The 16,245-nt window shown below is 45.5% G+C and overlaps 1 protein-coding gene across 2 annotated transcripts in view; it reads right to left on the bottom strand.

Annotated features, from left to right (window-relative positions):
- Positions 1-16,245, bottom strand: part of KIF13B (kinesin family member 13B) — a 518,118-nt gene that overhangs the window by 63,161 nt on the left and 438,712 nt on the right. For both annotated transcript variants that reach the window (XM_082248971.1, XM_082248973.1), the window contains 2 exons: positions 6,580-6,697; positions 5,125-5,258 (listed from right to left, as the gene is read on the bottom strand). In XM_082248971.1, coding sequence (XP_082105097.1) covers positions 5,125-5,258; positions 6,580-6,697 — 252 coding nt within the window. The remainder of the gene's footprint in view (positions 1-5,124; positions 5,259-6,579; positions 6,698-16,245) is intronic.

Genomic DNA, 16,245 nt, shown 5'->3' with positions numbered 1-16,245 from the left:
GATCCAGCGGTCTTCCTAGCGGTACCACGAGTGTGGCTCGGGGTTACCGCTTTTGGCACTGAAATTTAACCCCGAGCCACACTTGGTAATACCGCTAGGAAGGTTAAGATTGTCCTGTATTTGGCTCCATCTATCTTCCCATTAACCCTGACCGGCTTCCCTGTCCCTGCTGAAGAAAAGCATCCCCACAACATGATGCTGCTGCCACCACCATGCTTCAAGGTGGGAATGGTGAGTTCAGGGTGATGTGCAGTGTTAGTTTTCTGCCACACATAGTGTTTTGCTTTTGGCCAAAAGGTTTAATTTTGGTTTCATCTGACCAGAGCACCTTCTTCTTTGCTGTGTCCCCCGCATGGCTTCTCCCAAACTGCAAATGGGACTTCTTATGGCTTTCTTTTAACAATGGCTTTCTTCTTGCTACTTATCAATAAAGGTCAGATTTGTGAAATGCATGACTAATAGTTGTCCTGTGGACAGATTCACCCACCTGAGCTGTGGATTTCTGCAGCTCCTCCTGAGTTACCATGGGCCTCTTGGCTGCTTCTCTGATGAATGCTCTCCTTGTCCGGCCTGTCAGTTTAGGTGGACGGCCATGTCTTGGTAGGTTTGCAGTTGTGTCATACTCTTTCCATTTTCGGATGATGGATTGAACAAAGCTCCATGAGATGTTCAAAGCTTGGGATATTTTTGATATTTTTGTTATAACCTAACCTTGCTTTAAACTTCTCAACAACTTTATTCCTGACCTGTCTGATGTGTTCCTTTGGCATTCATGATGCGGTTTCTTCACTATGTTTCTTTAACAAACCTCTGAGGGCTTCTTAGAACAGATGTATTTATACCAAGATTAAATTACACACAGGTGGACTATTTACGAATTAGTGACTTCTGAGGGCAATTGGTTCCACTAGATTTTAGTTAGGGGTATCAGAATAAAGGGGGCTGAAAAATGCACGACACACTTTTCAGTTATTTGTAAAAAGAATTGAAAATAATTTATCATTTTCGTTTCACTTCAAAATTATGTGCCACTTTGTGTTGGTCTATCACATTAAATTCCAATAAAATACATTTACCGGTAAGTTTTTGGTTGTAACATGACAAAACGTGGAAAATTTCAAGGGGTATGAATACTTTTTCAAGACGTATATATACAGTAAACAAATACAGAAAATTGCATTTCAAAAAGGTTATAAATTAATTTGCATTTGAATGAGTGAAAAAAGTATTTGGTCCCCTATCAATCAGCAATATTTTTGGCTCCCAGGTGTCTCATATACAGGTAACGAGCTGAGATTAGGAGCACTCTCTTAAAGAGAGTGCTCCTAATCTCAGCTTTTTACCTGTATAAAAGACACCTGTCCACTAAAGCAATCAATCCGATTCCAATCTCTCCACCATGGCCAAGACCAAAAAGCTGTCCAAGGATGTCAGGGACAAGATTGTAGACCTACACAAGGCTGAAATGGGCTACAAGACCATCGCCAAGCAGCTTGGTGATAATATGACAACAGCTGGTGTGATTATTTGCAAATGTAAGAAACCCAAAACAACGGTCAATCTCCCCCGGTCTGGGGCTCCATGGAAGATCTCACCTCCTGGAGTTTCAATGATAATGAGAACGGTGAGGAATCAGCCCAGAACTACACGGGAGAATCTTGTAAATTATCTCAAGGCAGCTGGGACCATAGTCATCAAGAAAATATTGGAAACACACTACGTTGTGAAGGACTGAAATCCTGCAGCGCCTGCAAGGTCCCCTTGCTCAAGAAAGCACATGTACAGGCCCATCTGAAGTTTGCTAATGAACATCTGAATGATTCAGAGGAGAACTGAGTGAAAGTGTTGTGGTCAGATGAGACCATAATTGAGCTCTTTTGCATCAACTTAACTTGCCGTGTTTGGAGGAGGAATGCTGCCTATGACCCCAAGAACATCATCCCCACCGTCAAACATGGAGGTGGAAACATTATGCTTTGGGGGTGTTTTTCTGCTAAGGGGACAGGACAAATTCACTGCAACAAAGGGACAATAAAAGGGAACATGTACTGTCAAATCTTGGGTGAGAACCTCCTTCCCTCAGCCAGGGCATTGAAAATTGGTCGTGGATGGTTATTCCAGCATGACTATGACCCAAAACACACAGGCAAGGCAACAAAGGAGTGGCTAAAGAAGAAGCACATTAAAGTCCTGGAGTGACCTAGCCAGTCTCCGGGAACTTAATCGTATAAAAAATATGCGGAGGGAGCTGAAGGTTCGATTTACCAAACATCAGCCTCGAAACCTTAATGACTTGGAGAGGATCTGCAAAGAGAAGAGGGACAAAATCCCTCCTGAGAGGTGTGCAAACCTGGTGGCCAACTACAAGAAACGTCTGACCTCTGTGATTGCCCCAAGTAGGTCAAATACTTATTTCACTCATTAACATGCAAATCAATTTATAACTTTTTTGAAATGCATTTTTCTGTTGTCATTCTATCTCTAACTGTTAAATTAAATCTACCAGAAAAATTATAGACTGATAATTTGTCAATGGACAAACGTAGAAAATCAGCAGGGGATCAAATACTTCCCCCCCCCTCACTGTATGTATGTGTATGTGTATATATATATATATATATATATATATATATATATATATATATATAAACACACACACACACACACAGTGCTTTCGGAAAGTATTCACAGCGCATCACTTTTTCCACATTTTATATTACAGCCTTATCCAAAAATGGATTAAATACATTATTTTTCTCCAAATTCTACAAACAATACCCCATAATGAAAACGTAAAAGAAGTTTGTTTGAAATCTTTGCAAATTTAGTAAAAAATAAATAAATAAAAAAATCACACCTACATAAGTATTCACAGCCTTTGCCATGACACTCAAATTGAACTCAGGTGTATTCTGATTCCACTGATTATCCTAAAGATGTTTCTACAACTTGACTAGAGTCCACCAGCGGTAAATTCAGTTGATTGGACATGATTTGGAAAAGCACACACCTGTCTATATAAGGTCCCACAGTTAACAGTGCATGTCAGAGCACAAACCAAGCTATGAAGTCCAAGGAATTGTCTGTAGACCTCCGAGACAGGATTGTATGGAGGCACAGATCTGGGGAAGGGTACAGAAACATTTCTGCGGCATTGAAGGTCCCAATGAGCACAGTGGGCTCCTTCATCTGTAAATGGAAGAAGTTTGGATTCACCAGGACTCTTCCTAAAGCGGGCCGCCCAGCCAAACTGAGCCATTGGGGGAGAAGGGCCTTAGTCAGAGAGGTGACCAAGAACCAGATGGTCACTCTGACAGAGCTCCAATGTTTCTCTGTGGAGAGAGGAGAACCTTCCAGAAGAACAACCATCTCTGCAGCACTCCACCAATCAGACCTGTATGGTAGAGCGGCCAGACGGAAGCCACTCCTCAGTAAAAGGCATATGACAGCCCACCTGGAGTTTGCCAAAAGGCACCTGAAGGACTCTTGGACCATGAGAAACAAAATTCTCTGGTCTGCTGAAACAATGATTGAACTCTTTGGCATTAATGGCAAGCGTCAAGTCTGACGGAAACCAGGCACTGCTCATCACCTGGCCAATACCATTCCTACAGTAAAGCATGGTGGTGGCAACATCATGCTGTGGGGTTGTTTCTCAGCAGCAGGAACTGGGAGACTAGTCGGGATCAAGGGAAAGATAAATGCATTAATGTGCAGAGACATTCTTGATGAAATACAGCTCCAGAGCACTCTGGACCTCGAACTGGGGCGAAGGTTCATCTTCCAACAGGACAATGACTCTAAGCGCACAGCCAAGATAACAAAGGAGTGGCTTTGGGACAACTCTGTGAATATCCTTGAGTGGCCCTGCCAGAGCTCAGACTTCAACCCAATTGAGATCTGAAAATGGCTGTGCACCGACGCTCTCCATCCATCCTGATGGAGCTTGAGAGGTCCTGCAAAAAAGAATGGGAGAAACTGCCCAAAAATAGGCGTGCCAAGCTTGTAGCATCATACCCAAAAAGACTTGAGGCTGTAATTGGTGCCAAAGGTGCTTCAACAAAGTATTGAGCAAAGGCTGTGAATACTTATGTATATAGGATTTTTTTTTTAAATTGTAATACATTTGCAAAGATTTTAAACAAACTTCTTTCACGTAGTCATTATGGACAATTGTTTGTAGAATTTTGAGGAAAATAATGCATTTAATCCATTTTGGAATAGGGCTGTAACATAACAAAATGTAGAAAAAGTAATGCGCTGTGAATACTTTCCAGATTATCTATCTATCTATCTATCTATCTATCTATCTATCTATCTATCTATCTATCTATCTATCTATCTATCTATCTATCTATCTATCTATCTATCTATCTATCTATCTATCTATCTATCTATCTATCTATCTATCTATCTATCTATCTATCTATCTATCTATCTATCTATCTAATCTATCTATCTATCTATCTATCTATCTATCTATCTATCTATCTATCTATCTATCTATCTATCTATCTATCTATCTATCTATCTATCTATCTATCTATCTACGGACGCCGATGCCTGTGTTCTGAACCGAAATCTCATACAATTAGTCTTTACCAGCTATATTCCCTGAACTACAGAACCCCCCCCCCCCTTCCTATTTAATGAGGATGAGGAAGGGGAGATGGTTTTTGTCAAAATCAGGAAAGTGACAACACTGCTCCTCAATAAAAAGGTACAGTGAGGGAGCATTGACATCCAAGACAAGACATGTAACTGGCAGGATCACCTGGTTAAAAAAAAAAGCCTGAAAAGAATAGTAATTCAGCTGCCACATTTAAGGATGGGTTTGAATACACACAGGGGTATTTATAAAATATTTACTGTACGAAAGTGTCAGATAGCCAGCACCAATCTTCAAAATAATATTGTGATTATGTTTATTTCTTAGGATTGTCAGCTCCATCTAGTGGCCATAATGGTGTATTTCCCTGAATTACCTCAATAAGGAAAATATCACATTATTGCCACTAGATGGCAAACCTCCATCTTTCCTACTGCAGCCATACTTGCACTACATTTTGTTTCTGTGTGTGATTTTCTTTATAAATGAGGGCCATCGTGTCCACAATCACCTACCTGAGGGCAGAGTGTGGTAGCTGCCTGTCTACCCTTCTCATTGCGCTGAGGAAACAGAGATTTAAGGAGTTTCGGCATTTGAGGCACAAAGGATTTCACAGGGTTCATGTACGTAGAGGCCATGTTGTCCTGACCTGCCAAGGCAAACCATAAAAATGTCAAAAAAAGCGGGAGGAACGATTTATTACAAAGTGGCGTTTGATTTTTTTTTTTTTTGAGCTTCACATTTCTAAAAGTTATATTAATTGCTCATTATTTTTTACATGAATACAATCAGATAAATCAAAAACATTCCCAAACAAAGTATTTGTTTCTATGTGTACCAAAATTTAAAAGCCCCTGGCACCAGCTCTCTTAGTGTCACTTACCCGACCTTCTGATAGGGGAACATGAGTTCAACACTGAGTACATTGTATTGAACTGCTGTCAACCAATTAGCTTGGAGGAGGTGTTAGCAGTAGAGTGGCTTGGAACCCTAGGCTTTGGGGCTGTCTGTTGACATACATAGAGTAGGGACTGTAGTCGCACCTGGGAGTGTGCATGCAAGGGTGGATACAGTGGAGCTCCTTAGGCAACGTATCTAATCAAAACAATCTTAAGGACTGCTCAATTAGGAAAGGCAAACTTTTAAAAAAAGAAGCAGCATCAGAGGTAAGAGTTGACGTCAGCTGCCGTAATCGCTCATAAAAATTAAGGATTAAATTACACTTGACAACTTTACTATAGTGGCTATATCCTATACAGAGTTTCACCTGGAGTGATTCGTTGCTGCTTTGTGTCTTACCAATAGTGAGGCTAGCATTGCTCATTAGAGGTTTTCATTATTATTTAGATGATCTGTTGTCCCGCCATATTTCTTTGGGAACCTTATGGATGTCCAATGGTTTGGTTACACGGTGACCATTTTTCCTTATTGGACTTTATATGCCCTGACCACCTATGTATTTTTAATATAAAAATTGTGTATCCGCGCTTACATAAAATACAATTACTAAGAAGCAAAGAAATGCACAATTAGTAGTAGCAGCCAGCAAGTCCAATGATCATGAACCAACAAAGATATCAAGTTCCAAGAGTGCAGAGCTAAAAATTACACCGGGATAGGCAACCTTCGGGGGATGGAGATCTACTTAAACAACACAGATGAAGTCAAAGATCATCAGGCACAGTGTCCTGTTAGGGTGGGTTCACACAAGAACACGGTGCCAGAAAGGCATGTTCCATGTGTGTCTCCTGCACCGCGTTCGAAACGCACTGCCTTTGTGATATACTGTGGGTGATAATACATTTGTAACACCAAAAGTAGATCGGAAACGCATTGTGTTTGTGGGCATAAAAATAAAATAAGTATTACAAGAGAGTGCAGTGATCAGGCATGTGCGTTGCGCTCAGAAGGCGCTCAGAAGTTTTAGCGTTGTTTGATGATGTAATTCATGGAAAAAAAATTTGACTCACCTTGATCCTGTGACTGGTTGTGTGCAGGGGGCACATTCTGGGAGCGCCGGGGTGATGTGCCCCTAGGGCGGGAGTGAGGTGAGGATTGGGATACGTCCTGCTGGCTCTCCCATCGACCCTGTGAGAAACAAAAAAAGGCAAAAGTTCCAGTTGTGTCTAAGAGTCAATACTTCTGGATGTCTTAGCCAGAAAAGCCACAAACACAACAGTTTTTGGGCATTTGGTAAAATGTAAAAGAAGGGGTTATATTGAGTAAATAGATACTAAACAGGTCAACCCTAAAATTGTGAGTGTGCCCACGACAGCAAAAAACGAAAGTATTCAAATTGCCTAAAGGCCGTGTAATTTTGATATAAAATTTTGATTTAGTCATAGTCTTTTGACTAAAATGCCATTTTAATTTTAGTCGTATATTAGCCATCTGAATTGTTTTAGTTTTAGTCGACTAAAATCTAATGGCTTTAATTAAATTGTAATGCATTATTTCCAAACTCATTATATACTACTGGAGTAAAAATCTAACAACATTTTATGTAGGTTATTAAGGTTTGAACATGCACTACAGACACAGATTTAGCCGTTGTGATATACAACGTCTTAAAAAATAAAAGTTTATATATAAATATATATAGAGCAAACAAAAGAAAAAATCAGCGTTATATGGGGGGTTATGTTAACCAACAGAAATAACAAAACAATGGTAATGCACCCACAAGCTTCACTGTGAAACATGCATAGAATTAGCCAAATGTGAAGCCGTCGGTAGTGGAAATAGTCCTGACTGGAGCCGCAGAGTTAATGGAAAGGCAGTAGATGCCGGTGATAAGGATGTGTGAGCATTAGGGCACCGAAACAAAACACAAGTTTAAATAGGCCCTGACAGCCCAATTACATTTGGGCACTATGCATTGCCACATCACATGAAATTCACTGCCCTGGTTGCAATGTGTTACAGTGCTATTCATTGTATACCGCAGAACCCTGGTGCCCAACCTGCGGCCTGGCCTTTGGACCCCACGACGCCCTTTAGTATGTGATGTGCAGCCTTCGGACCTCAGCAGTCTGTAGTGGGAACATTGATTGGGGTAATAGTCTTGATCTCCACTGTTCCCAGTTTCATATGATATTTTGTAGCATATCCTTAGCCAACAATGTAGCATGTCCACACTCTCTGACCTAGTGATGCACCGAAATTTCGGCAACCAAAATTTTCGGCCGAAAATGGGCTTATTCCATTTCGGCCGAAAATGGGTTAAAGATGCCGATATTAAAGATGGCCGCCGCAGGTGCAGCGCAGGTTTCAAAAGACGCGCCTCTGGCCGGCGGCCCGCCTCCCGGTGATTTCACTACAACTACGATCTGTGCATGAATGAACTAACACACCGGGCGGGCAGAAGAGTGGCCGCTAATAGCTGTAACTAAGTGAGCGCTTCACTTCCCTATCAGATGGGTATCTCCGCTGACAGGGAAGTGAAGCGCTCACTTAGTTACAGCTATTAGCGGCCGCCCGCCCGGCCGCCCGGTGTGTTAGTTCATTCATGCACAGATCGTAGTAGTAGTGACATCACAGGGAGGCGGGCCGCCGGATAGAGGCGCGTCTTTTGAAAGGAAGGACACCGGAGGAGCAGAGTGAGAGTAAGGAGATTGCATCCTTGGGATGGGGAGGGACGCTGAGGCGGGGGGGGGGGGGAGGGTGTACTGCCGAGAGGGATGCTGAGGCGGGGGGGGGGGGCAGAGGCGTAACTAGAACCTTCAGGGCCCTGGTGCAAGAAACCATGAAGGGCCCCCCGGACCCCTGGCCGGGGCCCTTCCCTTCAAGCCTGGGGGGAGCACAGTGGAGGGGGGGGGGGAACCAGGGGAGCACACAGGGGCCCAGAGACAGCAGAACACAAGTGAACTGGATAGGAGGAGTGGTGGGGACAGCATACAGAGGAATCAACCTCCTCCATTTTCTCCTGCAGCTACATGAGGAAAAAGGAGGACAGTGATTACTCTACATGCTGCCCCCGCCGCCCCTCCTATCCAGGTGTGCAGGGGAGCCACACAGGCCCCCTTGACCATGGGGCCCGGTAGCAATCGCAACCCCTGCAACCCCTGTAGTTACGCCCCTGGGGGGGGGGAAGCTGAGGCGGGAGGGGGGAAGCTGAGGCGAGCTTACCATTGGTATTGGTATTAGTATTATGCAGCATGATGGGGGTTAAGGTATTGCCACTGCTGGTCATTGATGCATTAGTGACCGACCAGTGGCAGTTAATTAACCCCTTTGTGCTGCATTAGTGCAACCAGTGTCAGTGTTAATTAACACTGGTTGCACTGATACTGGTTGCACTAATGCAGCACAAAGGGGTTAATTAACTGCCACTGGTCTGTCACTAATGCATCAGTGACCAGCAGTGGCAATACATTAACCCCCTCATGCTGCATAATAAAAATTCCATTGGTAATTAAATTAACCTCTTGCCAACCCGTCACAGTACATATACTGTGACAGGGTGGCAGCGACAGGTGTACGTCGCTGCCTGTTTTTGGTGTATGCCCCTCTTCTATTTATTTTAAAATTATTTGGGGGAAAAAGTCATTTTCGGTTTCCGTTTTCGGCCAAGGGCATCCTGCATTTTCGGTTTCGGCCCAGAATTTTCATTTCGGTGCATCCCTACTCTGACCCTTATTTCCTCTATTAGGTCTGCAGTCTCTGACAGTCCTCTCAAGCATTCCATATATTAAACATTAAGCTTACAAAACAATAATTATGTCACCACAGGGTGGTACCGTGGACATGAATGAGTAAACTGTGCCACGTCCTAGTATTAAACCAAGAACGAATTTGTATGGAAAGGATGGACTTCATAGGCACTACAACTATAGATTACATTAAAAATTGTATTATTTCACGATTGTTAAAAACAAAGGTAAAATATAGGAGTCATACACAAGATACGACAGTAACTGGTGTAATACCCAACCTCTGGTAGAAGGTGGACCACCTGACCATCTAGATTGGTGGTCACACAATATCATGCCTTAGGCATGCAAAAGTTGGAGAAGATCACAGCCTGGGATAGACCCTTTTAATTCCACCTCAACATGTTTCACATCTATCACGCTTCTTCAGGACCTTTACTAAAATCTTTATTGGTAAAAGTAAAAAAGCAAAACCAGTGAATACAGATAGGCATAACATGCAAGAGGCCATTAGGCCATCTAATATGTACATATTAATCATAAGGTATATTAGGTATACCCATATGCTTTAAATTAGACTGTAAATCTAGGAATAAGTCAGACAGGTGGAGGCCAGAGGTGCTGTAGTCGCATAAAAAGAGCCCACTGAATGGATGCGGGGATACCACTAGAGGAGTAGGACACTAGGCAGAAAAATAATCTGGTAGTCCCAGGGGGTATACTCCTCCTCTCTGCTATAGGCACTCAGTTTTGTTACAAGCAGTGTCCGACGAATTACAACTCCACAGAGGGGTGGGTGCTGTGTCCTTCAATGAACATCAGAGAAATGGATTTTACAGTAAGTCAAAAATCACATTTTCTCTTTCGTTCATTGACGGACACAGCTCCTGATCTTCATGACCATTGGGACGTCCCAAAGCAGTGTTAAACATGAGTGGTGGGAACAGCAAAAAAATTCCCAAGCCTACACAGTAGCCAACCAGGCAACAGAAGCTCAACCAAAAACAACTGGAGCTCACCCAAAAAAACAATACACCCTCAGAGTATCAGGTCCTCTAAACAGCAGTCTGCAAAACCTTGCGGCCAAAAGAAGCATCCGTAGATGCCAACACATCTACTTTATAGAACTTTGTGAAAGTGTGCACCGACGACCAGGTGACCGTCTTGCAAACCTGCGTCACCGACACCTGATGACGGAAGGCCCAAGAGGCACTAAGTGCTCGAGTAGTGTGCCTTGACAGGGAAATGAGGAACCTGACCCCTGATGGAAAAGGCCTGAATAAGCGTCTGTCTGATGCATCTGAAAATGGTCGCAGAGGAGGCAGACAACCCCTTCCGAGGCCCATCCGTGAGCACAAATAGGGAGTCTGACTTCCTAAAAGAATCTGTAGCTGCAAGATACACCCTAATTGCCCAGGACCTCATCCAAGGCATGCAAGGCAATTTCCTTCGGATGTTTTGGCCTGGGACACAGGGAAGGCAACACAATGTCTTCATTCAAATGAAAATCAGAGACATTCTTTGGGAGGAATGACGGACAGGGGCGAAGAACCACCTTATCTCTGTGAATCACCAAGTAAGGTGAACAACAGGATAACGCCGCCAGTCCTGAAAACCTGCGTGCACCCTGAGGTGATAGCCATCAAAAAAGCCACCTTCTGAGATAGCGTAAGCAAGGGAATCTCCCGAAGATTCTCACAGGGAGGCTTCTGGAGGACTGAAAGCACCAAATTGAGGTCTCAGGGCGGCAATGGAGACCGCACCAAATGTCGGACCCTCTGAAGAAAGGTATGCTCCAGGGAGCGTGTGGCCAAGGGTCGTTGGAAGAAGACGGCCAAAGCCGACACCTGGCCCTTGATGGTACTCAAGGCCAAATCCTGTTCAACCCCCCATTGAAGGAAGGTCAAGATCCAAACCGAGGAGGAACGAGGATGAACCTCAAGAGACTCACACCACACAATGTACGTCTTCCACGTACTATGGTATATCTTCATTGAAGTAGATTTCTTAACTTTTAACAGCGTTGGAATCACTGACTCTATCTATCAGGACATGGCGTTCAACAGCCAACTTGTCAAAGCCAGTGACCGTAAATTAGGATGGAAGATTGGTCCTTGGGACAGCAGATCCTCCCTGAGAGGAAGCTTCCAAGGAATGTCAGCGACCAGCCGCACCAGATCGGCATACTAAGCCCGGTGAGGCCAGTCCAGAGCCCCTAAGATGACTGGAATCCCTTCTGCCTCGATCCTCAGAGAAGTCTGAGCAGACATAAATCAGACGATACTGACCCCTGCTGGGCCACCAGCGCATCTGCAGTGTCCGCCAGAGGATCCCATGACCAAGCCACAAACCTCTCCACCGCTCTGTTGAGCCGAGACGCCAACAGATCCACCTCGGGATGCCCCACCGGAGACACAACTGATGAAACACCTTAGGATGAAGAGACCACTCCCCTTAGTCCAATACCTGCAGATTGAGGTAATCCGCCTGCCAGTTCTCCACCCCAGGAATGTGTACAGTGGAGTGAGCTGAAAGAAACCGTTCTGCCCACCTTAGAATGCCGGCTAACTCCAGAGCCGCTAGGACACTTTATATGCCCCCTTGGTGACTGACATAAGCCACGGCCGTGGCATTGTCCCACTGATTGCGCACTGGACATCCCTGAAGACGATCCATCCAATGGTCCAGGCACAGTCTGATCGCTCGGAGTTCCAAGACCTTGATCGGTAGTTTGGCCTCTTCCAGTGTCCAGATCCCCAGAACAAAATTTTTGAAGAGGATACCTCCCCTGCTGGACAGGCTGGCATCCATTGTGACCACTGTTCAATACAAGAGGGGAAAGGATTTGCCCAACTGAAGCGCCGGAGAGCGAAGCCACCATATTAGGGACTTCTTCATTCCCTGGCTCAGCCAGATCTGATTGTCCAGGGACTGTGAAGTCTTGCCCCATTTGGCCAGAATCTCCCTTTGCAGCGACCTTGTATGGAACTGTGCAAACAGAACCACCTTGAAGGTAGATACCAGCAGACCCAGCACCCACATGCAAGTCCTGAGTGATGTCCATCTGGTGGACAGCAGGAGACGAATTGCAGCCTGCAATTTCTGGAGTTTGTCCAGAGGAAGGAGCACTCTGGCTAAGGCCAAGTCCAGAGTCAGACCCAGATAGTCTAGCTTTGTTGACGGAACCAGAGCAGACTTCTGAAAATTCAGAATCCAGCTGAACTCCCTCAGAGTTCGAATGGTGATTTCCAGGTTTTCCACCAGAGCATTAGGAGACTCTGATCGCAGAAGGAGGGCGTCCAAGTAGCCCAGTGCCACGATCCTCCATTGGCGTAACAATGCTAAAACCGAGGCTAACAATTTTGTGAAGACCCGAGGAGCAGATGCGGGACCAAAAGGCTAACGCCACAAACGGTTATTGCTCCTCTCCCATGGCAAAGTTGAGGAAGCGCTGGTGATTGGCACATATTGAAATGTTAAGGTAAGCATCCCTGAAGTCGATAGAGGCAAGAAAATCCGCCTGATGCAGGGATGCCACGACCATGCGAATGGACTATCCTGAACTTCTGCACCCGCACAAAGCAGTTCAGCGCCTTGAGGTTCAGGATTGGACACACCTTGCTTCCTTCCTGGAACCTGTAAACAGGTTTGAGTAAAAACCCTGAAAACGTTCCGAAGTCGGAACCGGGACAATCACCCCTTGAAGTAACAGGTCTTGTACTGCCCCAAACAGATCCTGTAAGTGGTCCGGGGAACAGCGCAAGTTGGAAGGAAAGAACCTTGCTGAGGGACAAGAGCGAAACTCGATCTTGTAGCCAGACCAAATGACTTAGTGGACCCACTTGTTTTGTACCAGGGAAGTCCACAGGTCCAGAAATCTGCGAAGACGCCCCCCCACCCCCGATACAGGTGAGGGCGGACCTTCATGCTGAAGGAGCCTTGTCCACGGGTCTGGAGAAGCCCGCTCTAGTGTTGCCAGACCAGGTTTGTTTGGATCCTCCAGAGGAGGCCCTGAAAGGCTTCAAGATCTTGTCAGTCAACCCTGAGGGATGAAAAAACTGCCCACGTCTACAGCGAGGTTCCTTGCCCTTAGTAGCCTGCGGAAGAAAAGTACTCTTTCCCTCTCTGAGACCTATAATGAAGTCATCCAGGGTAGCTCCAAACAGGCGATCCCCTTGAAAGGTGAGATCAGTCAAGGTCTTTTTAGAAGTCTGATCCACAGACCAGCATTTAGGCCAAAAGACACGCCGAAGGACCACTGCTGAAACAGAGAGCCGAGCTACTAGGGGAGCCGCATCCAAAAAGGCATCACAGATAAACTGCAGCCCCTGGACCAGCTGAGGCAAAGGCAGGGGGGAGCTGTTCTCCCTCCAGGTCATGGCGTAAAAGCTTAGCCCACTCTGTCAGAGTTTGAATACTGGCCTCAGCACCGAACCAGCCAGAGTGTACATATTGTGGGCCACGGCCTCTGCCTTTCTGTCAGCCGGTCCCTAAAGGCCGGGGAATCTTCAACCGGAATCATGGTTGCCTTGTTCAATCTGGAAAAATTCTGTCAAAACAAGCGGGGAAAGGAAACACCTTTGCTGCTCTAGATGGCTTGCAAGTGCCAAAGGTAACCTGTGCCCCCATCACAGATTCATCCTCCATCTTCAAGGCCTCTCGCACAGTTACAATCAGGGTGCCCACCAGTGCCTTTTTGTACGCGGTTGCAGACGTGGAGGAATTATCCTCACTATCTGAGGATTTCGAGCGTTTGGTCGCAGACCCAGCAGGGTGACCCACGTCCGCAGTGGCCAAATCAGATTCAGGATCTGATGAGCCAAATGAGACAAGGGAACTTTTTGCTAGCCTGTCACCCAAAAGCCACATCCCCCGGGGACACAAAGAACTCCAGGACCGCCATCAGTGCATCGATGGATGGTTGGGACCTGGAGGGCCCTGCAGCCTCAGAGAGGGGATCAGGTGGGGAAATGGGGGGGGGGGCTGTCGGTCAGAGGGTAAGCTGTGACTCGGGCCAAGACCAGGTCGTATGCAACCTCGCGAGACGTTTAACTCGCAGGCCAGCCCTCCTCCAATGTCACAGCCAACCTAACGCAGAGCTGAGGTCTGTGCGTTCGCTAGACTGGGGTGACCACTGGATCTAGATTATCCAGCCCATCGCCCAGTCCGGCAGTTGACTGCACATCTCACAGGAAAAAAAAAATTCTATCTAAAAAGAAAAAAATTGCCAGGGCCAGAGATCCCAGCAAGAACTAGGTCCTTACTCCTGACTAGGCAGAAAAAAAAAAACTGAGTAACTATAGCAGAGAGAGGGAGTATACTCCCTGGGACTGCCCATAGGCATAGCTAGATTATTTTTCTGCCTAGTGTCCTAGGCCTGTAGGAGGCAGTATAACCCAATGGTCATGAAGATCAGGAGCTGTATCTGTCAAATGAACGAAAGAGAAATATGATTTTTAACAATCTATAGGTATAGTGCTTATAAAGTTCATCCATTCCATAAAAATTCATTCTTGGTTTAGCTCATAAGCGGACACCCACTGCCCTAAAGCCTATACATTGTGGTGCACTGAGTTAAAAGTAAATTTTTTCATTCATTGTGGCATGTTAATGCATGTGAATTAACGCACTGCAGCAGACCACTTAAGTGTAAATGGGCCCTTAGGATTTATATACATTTCAAACCCTTGAACGCATCCCGACAACTAAAATAGCGCACATTGTGAGTTTTGTTGCAACTTAGACTCGAGGAGAGCTGCAGCTGCTGGGATGACATAGAAGTTCATGGAACTGTAGACTTTTCTTTTTTTTTTTGGCCATTGTGTCTCATTTCAAACCACATTATCCATTCCAACAGCTCTGTTCACCTTGGGGACAATCCCGCCGCTTCTGCGCACATCGGGCGCATCAAACAAATCTCCTAATCGCTCCCAGTGACAGGACAAATTGCAGGTTTAAAATGGGGGAAACGTTAGGCGAAGCCTGACCGTAGCCAGCCTCTCCCTTCTCTTGTTAGAGGACAGAATGGTTTACTGTCATAATAAAATTTATACAGTAAATTCCATTTAGAAAAGCACCCCTGGGATGAGAAATACATGTTCTTCTGAGCAGAATGTTCCTGCAAGGAGCCGAGTCTTGAAAGCAGGTCTGAGAGGAGATGTGCTCATAATGAGAAGGAGAGGAGGAGATTGCTGCACTCAAGGAGATATTTGGACAGCATTAGCTGAAAGGAGAAGGGACATAAAACAGGATAGTAACTACAGCCAGCGATGTATTTTTAGGTTGTGCGTTGTTAAATCAGGCACCCTGCTGTGCAAGCGCAGAGAATATTCCTTTGTTGCCATGAAAAACAAAATGTGTTTTGTTGGAGTTGCGTAATCAGTATCTCCTTTTACAGCGTAACTTTAGGAGAAACAGCTGAGTTTGAAAAAGTTTGGGTACCCCACACCTATTGCATTGGCTAGCCCTAGACGCCTTTTTATTGGCTAGCCCTAGATGCTTTTTTATTGGCTAGCCCTAGACGCTTTTTTACTGGCTAGCCCTAGACGCCATGGTTGCCTTGTTCAATCTGGAAACCGGAGGGTCCACCACCGGTGGCACAGTCCACCTCTTAAGAAGGGACTCCCCATAGGGCTAATGCCTAGCGCTTAGGAACCCCACGGGGTTGCTTTGGTTGTCCCCACTCTTTTGCGACAATTATGTCAAAATAGACAGGGAAAGGAAACACCTTTGCCGCTCTGGATGGCTTGTGTGTGCCTCCGACGCAGCTTCAGCTGCGTTCTCCATCTTTAGGGTCTTATGCACAGATACAATCCATGCATCCACCAGCTCCTTTTCATGCGCGGTCGCAGACCTGGTGGAATCATCCTCACTATCAGATTTGATGAGACAGATGAGGCAGGGGAAGGCGTTTTTGATAGCCCGTCACCTGAAAGCCACCTCCACCCAGGACACAAGGCACTCCAGGACCGCCGTTCGTATATG

Source organism: Pelophylax lessonae (assembly GCF_965119305.1).
Source record: "Pelophylax lessonae genome assembly, chromosome: 3".
Classification (NCBI taxonomy): domain Eukaryota; kingdom Metazoa; phylum Chordata; class Amphibia; order Anura; family Ranidae; genus Pelophylax; species Pelophylax lessonae.
This window is presented reverse-complemented; position numbering and strand designations above follow the sequence as displayed.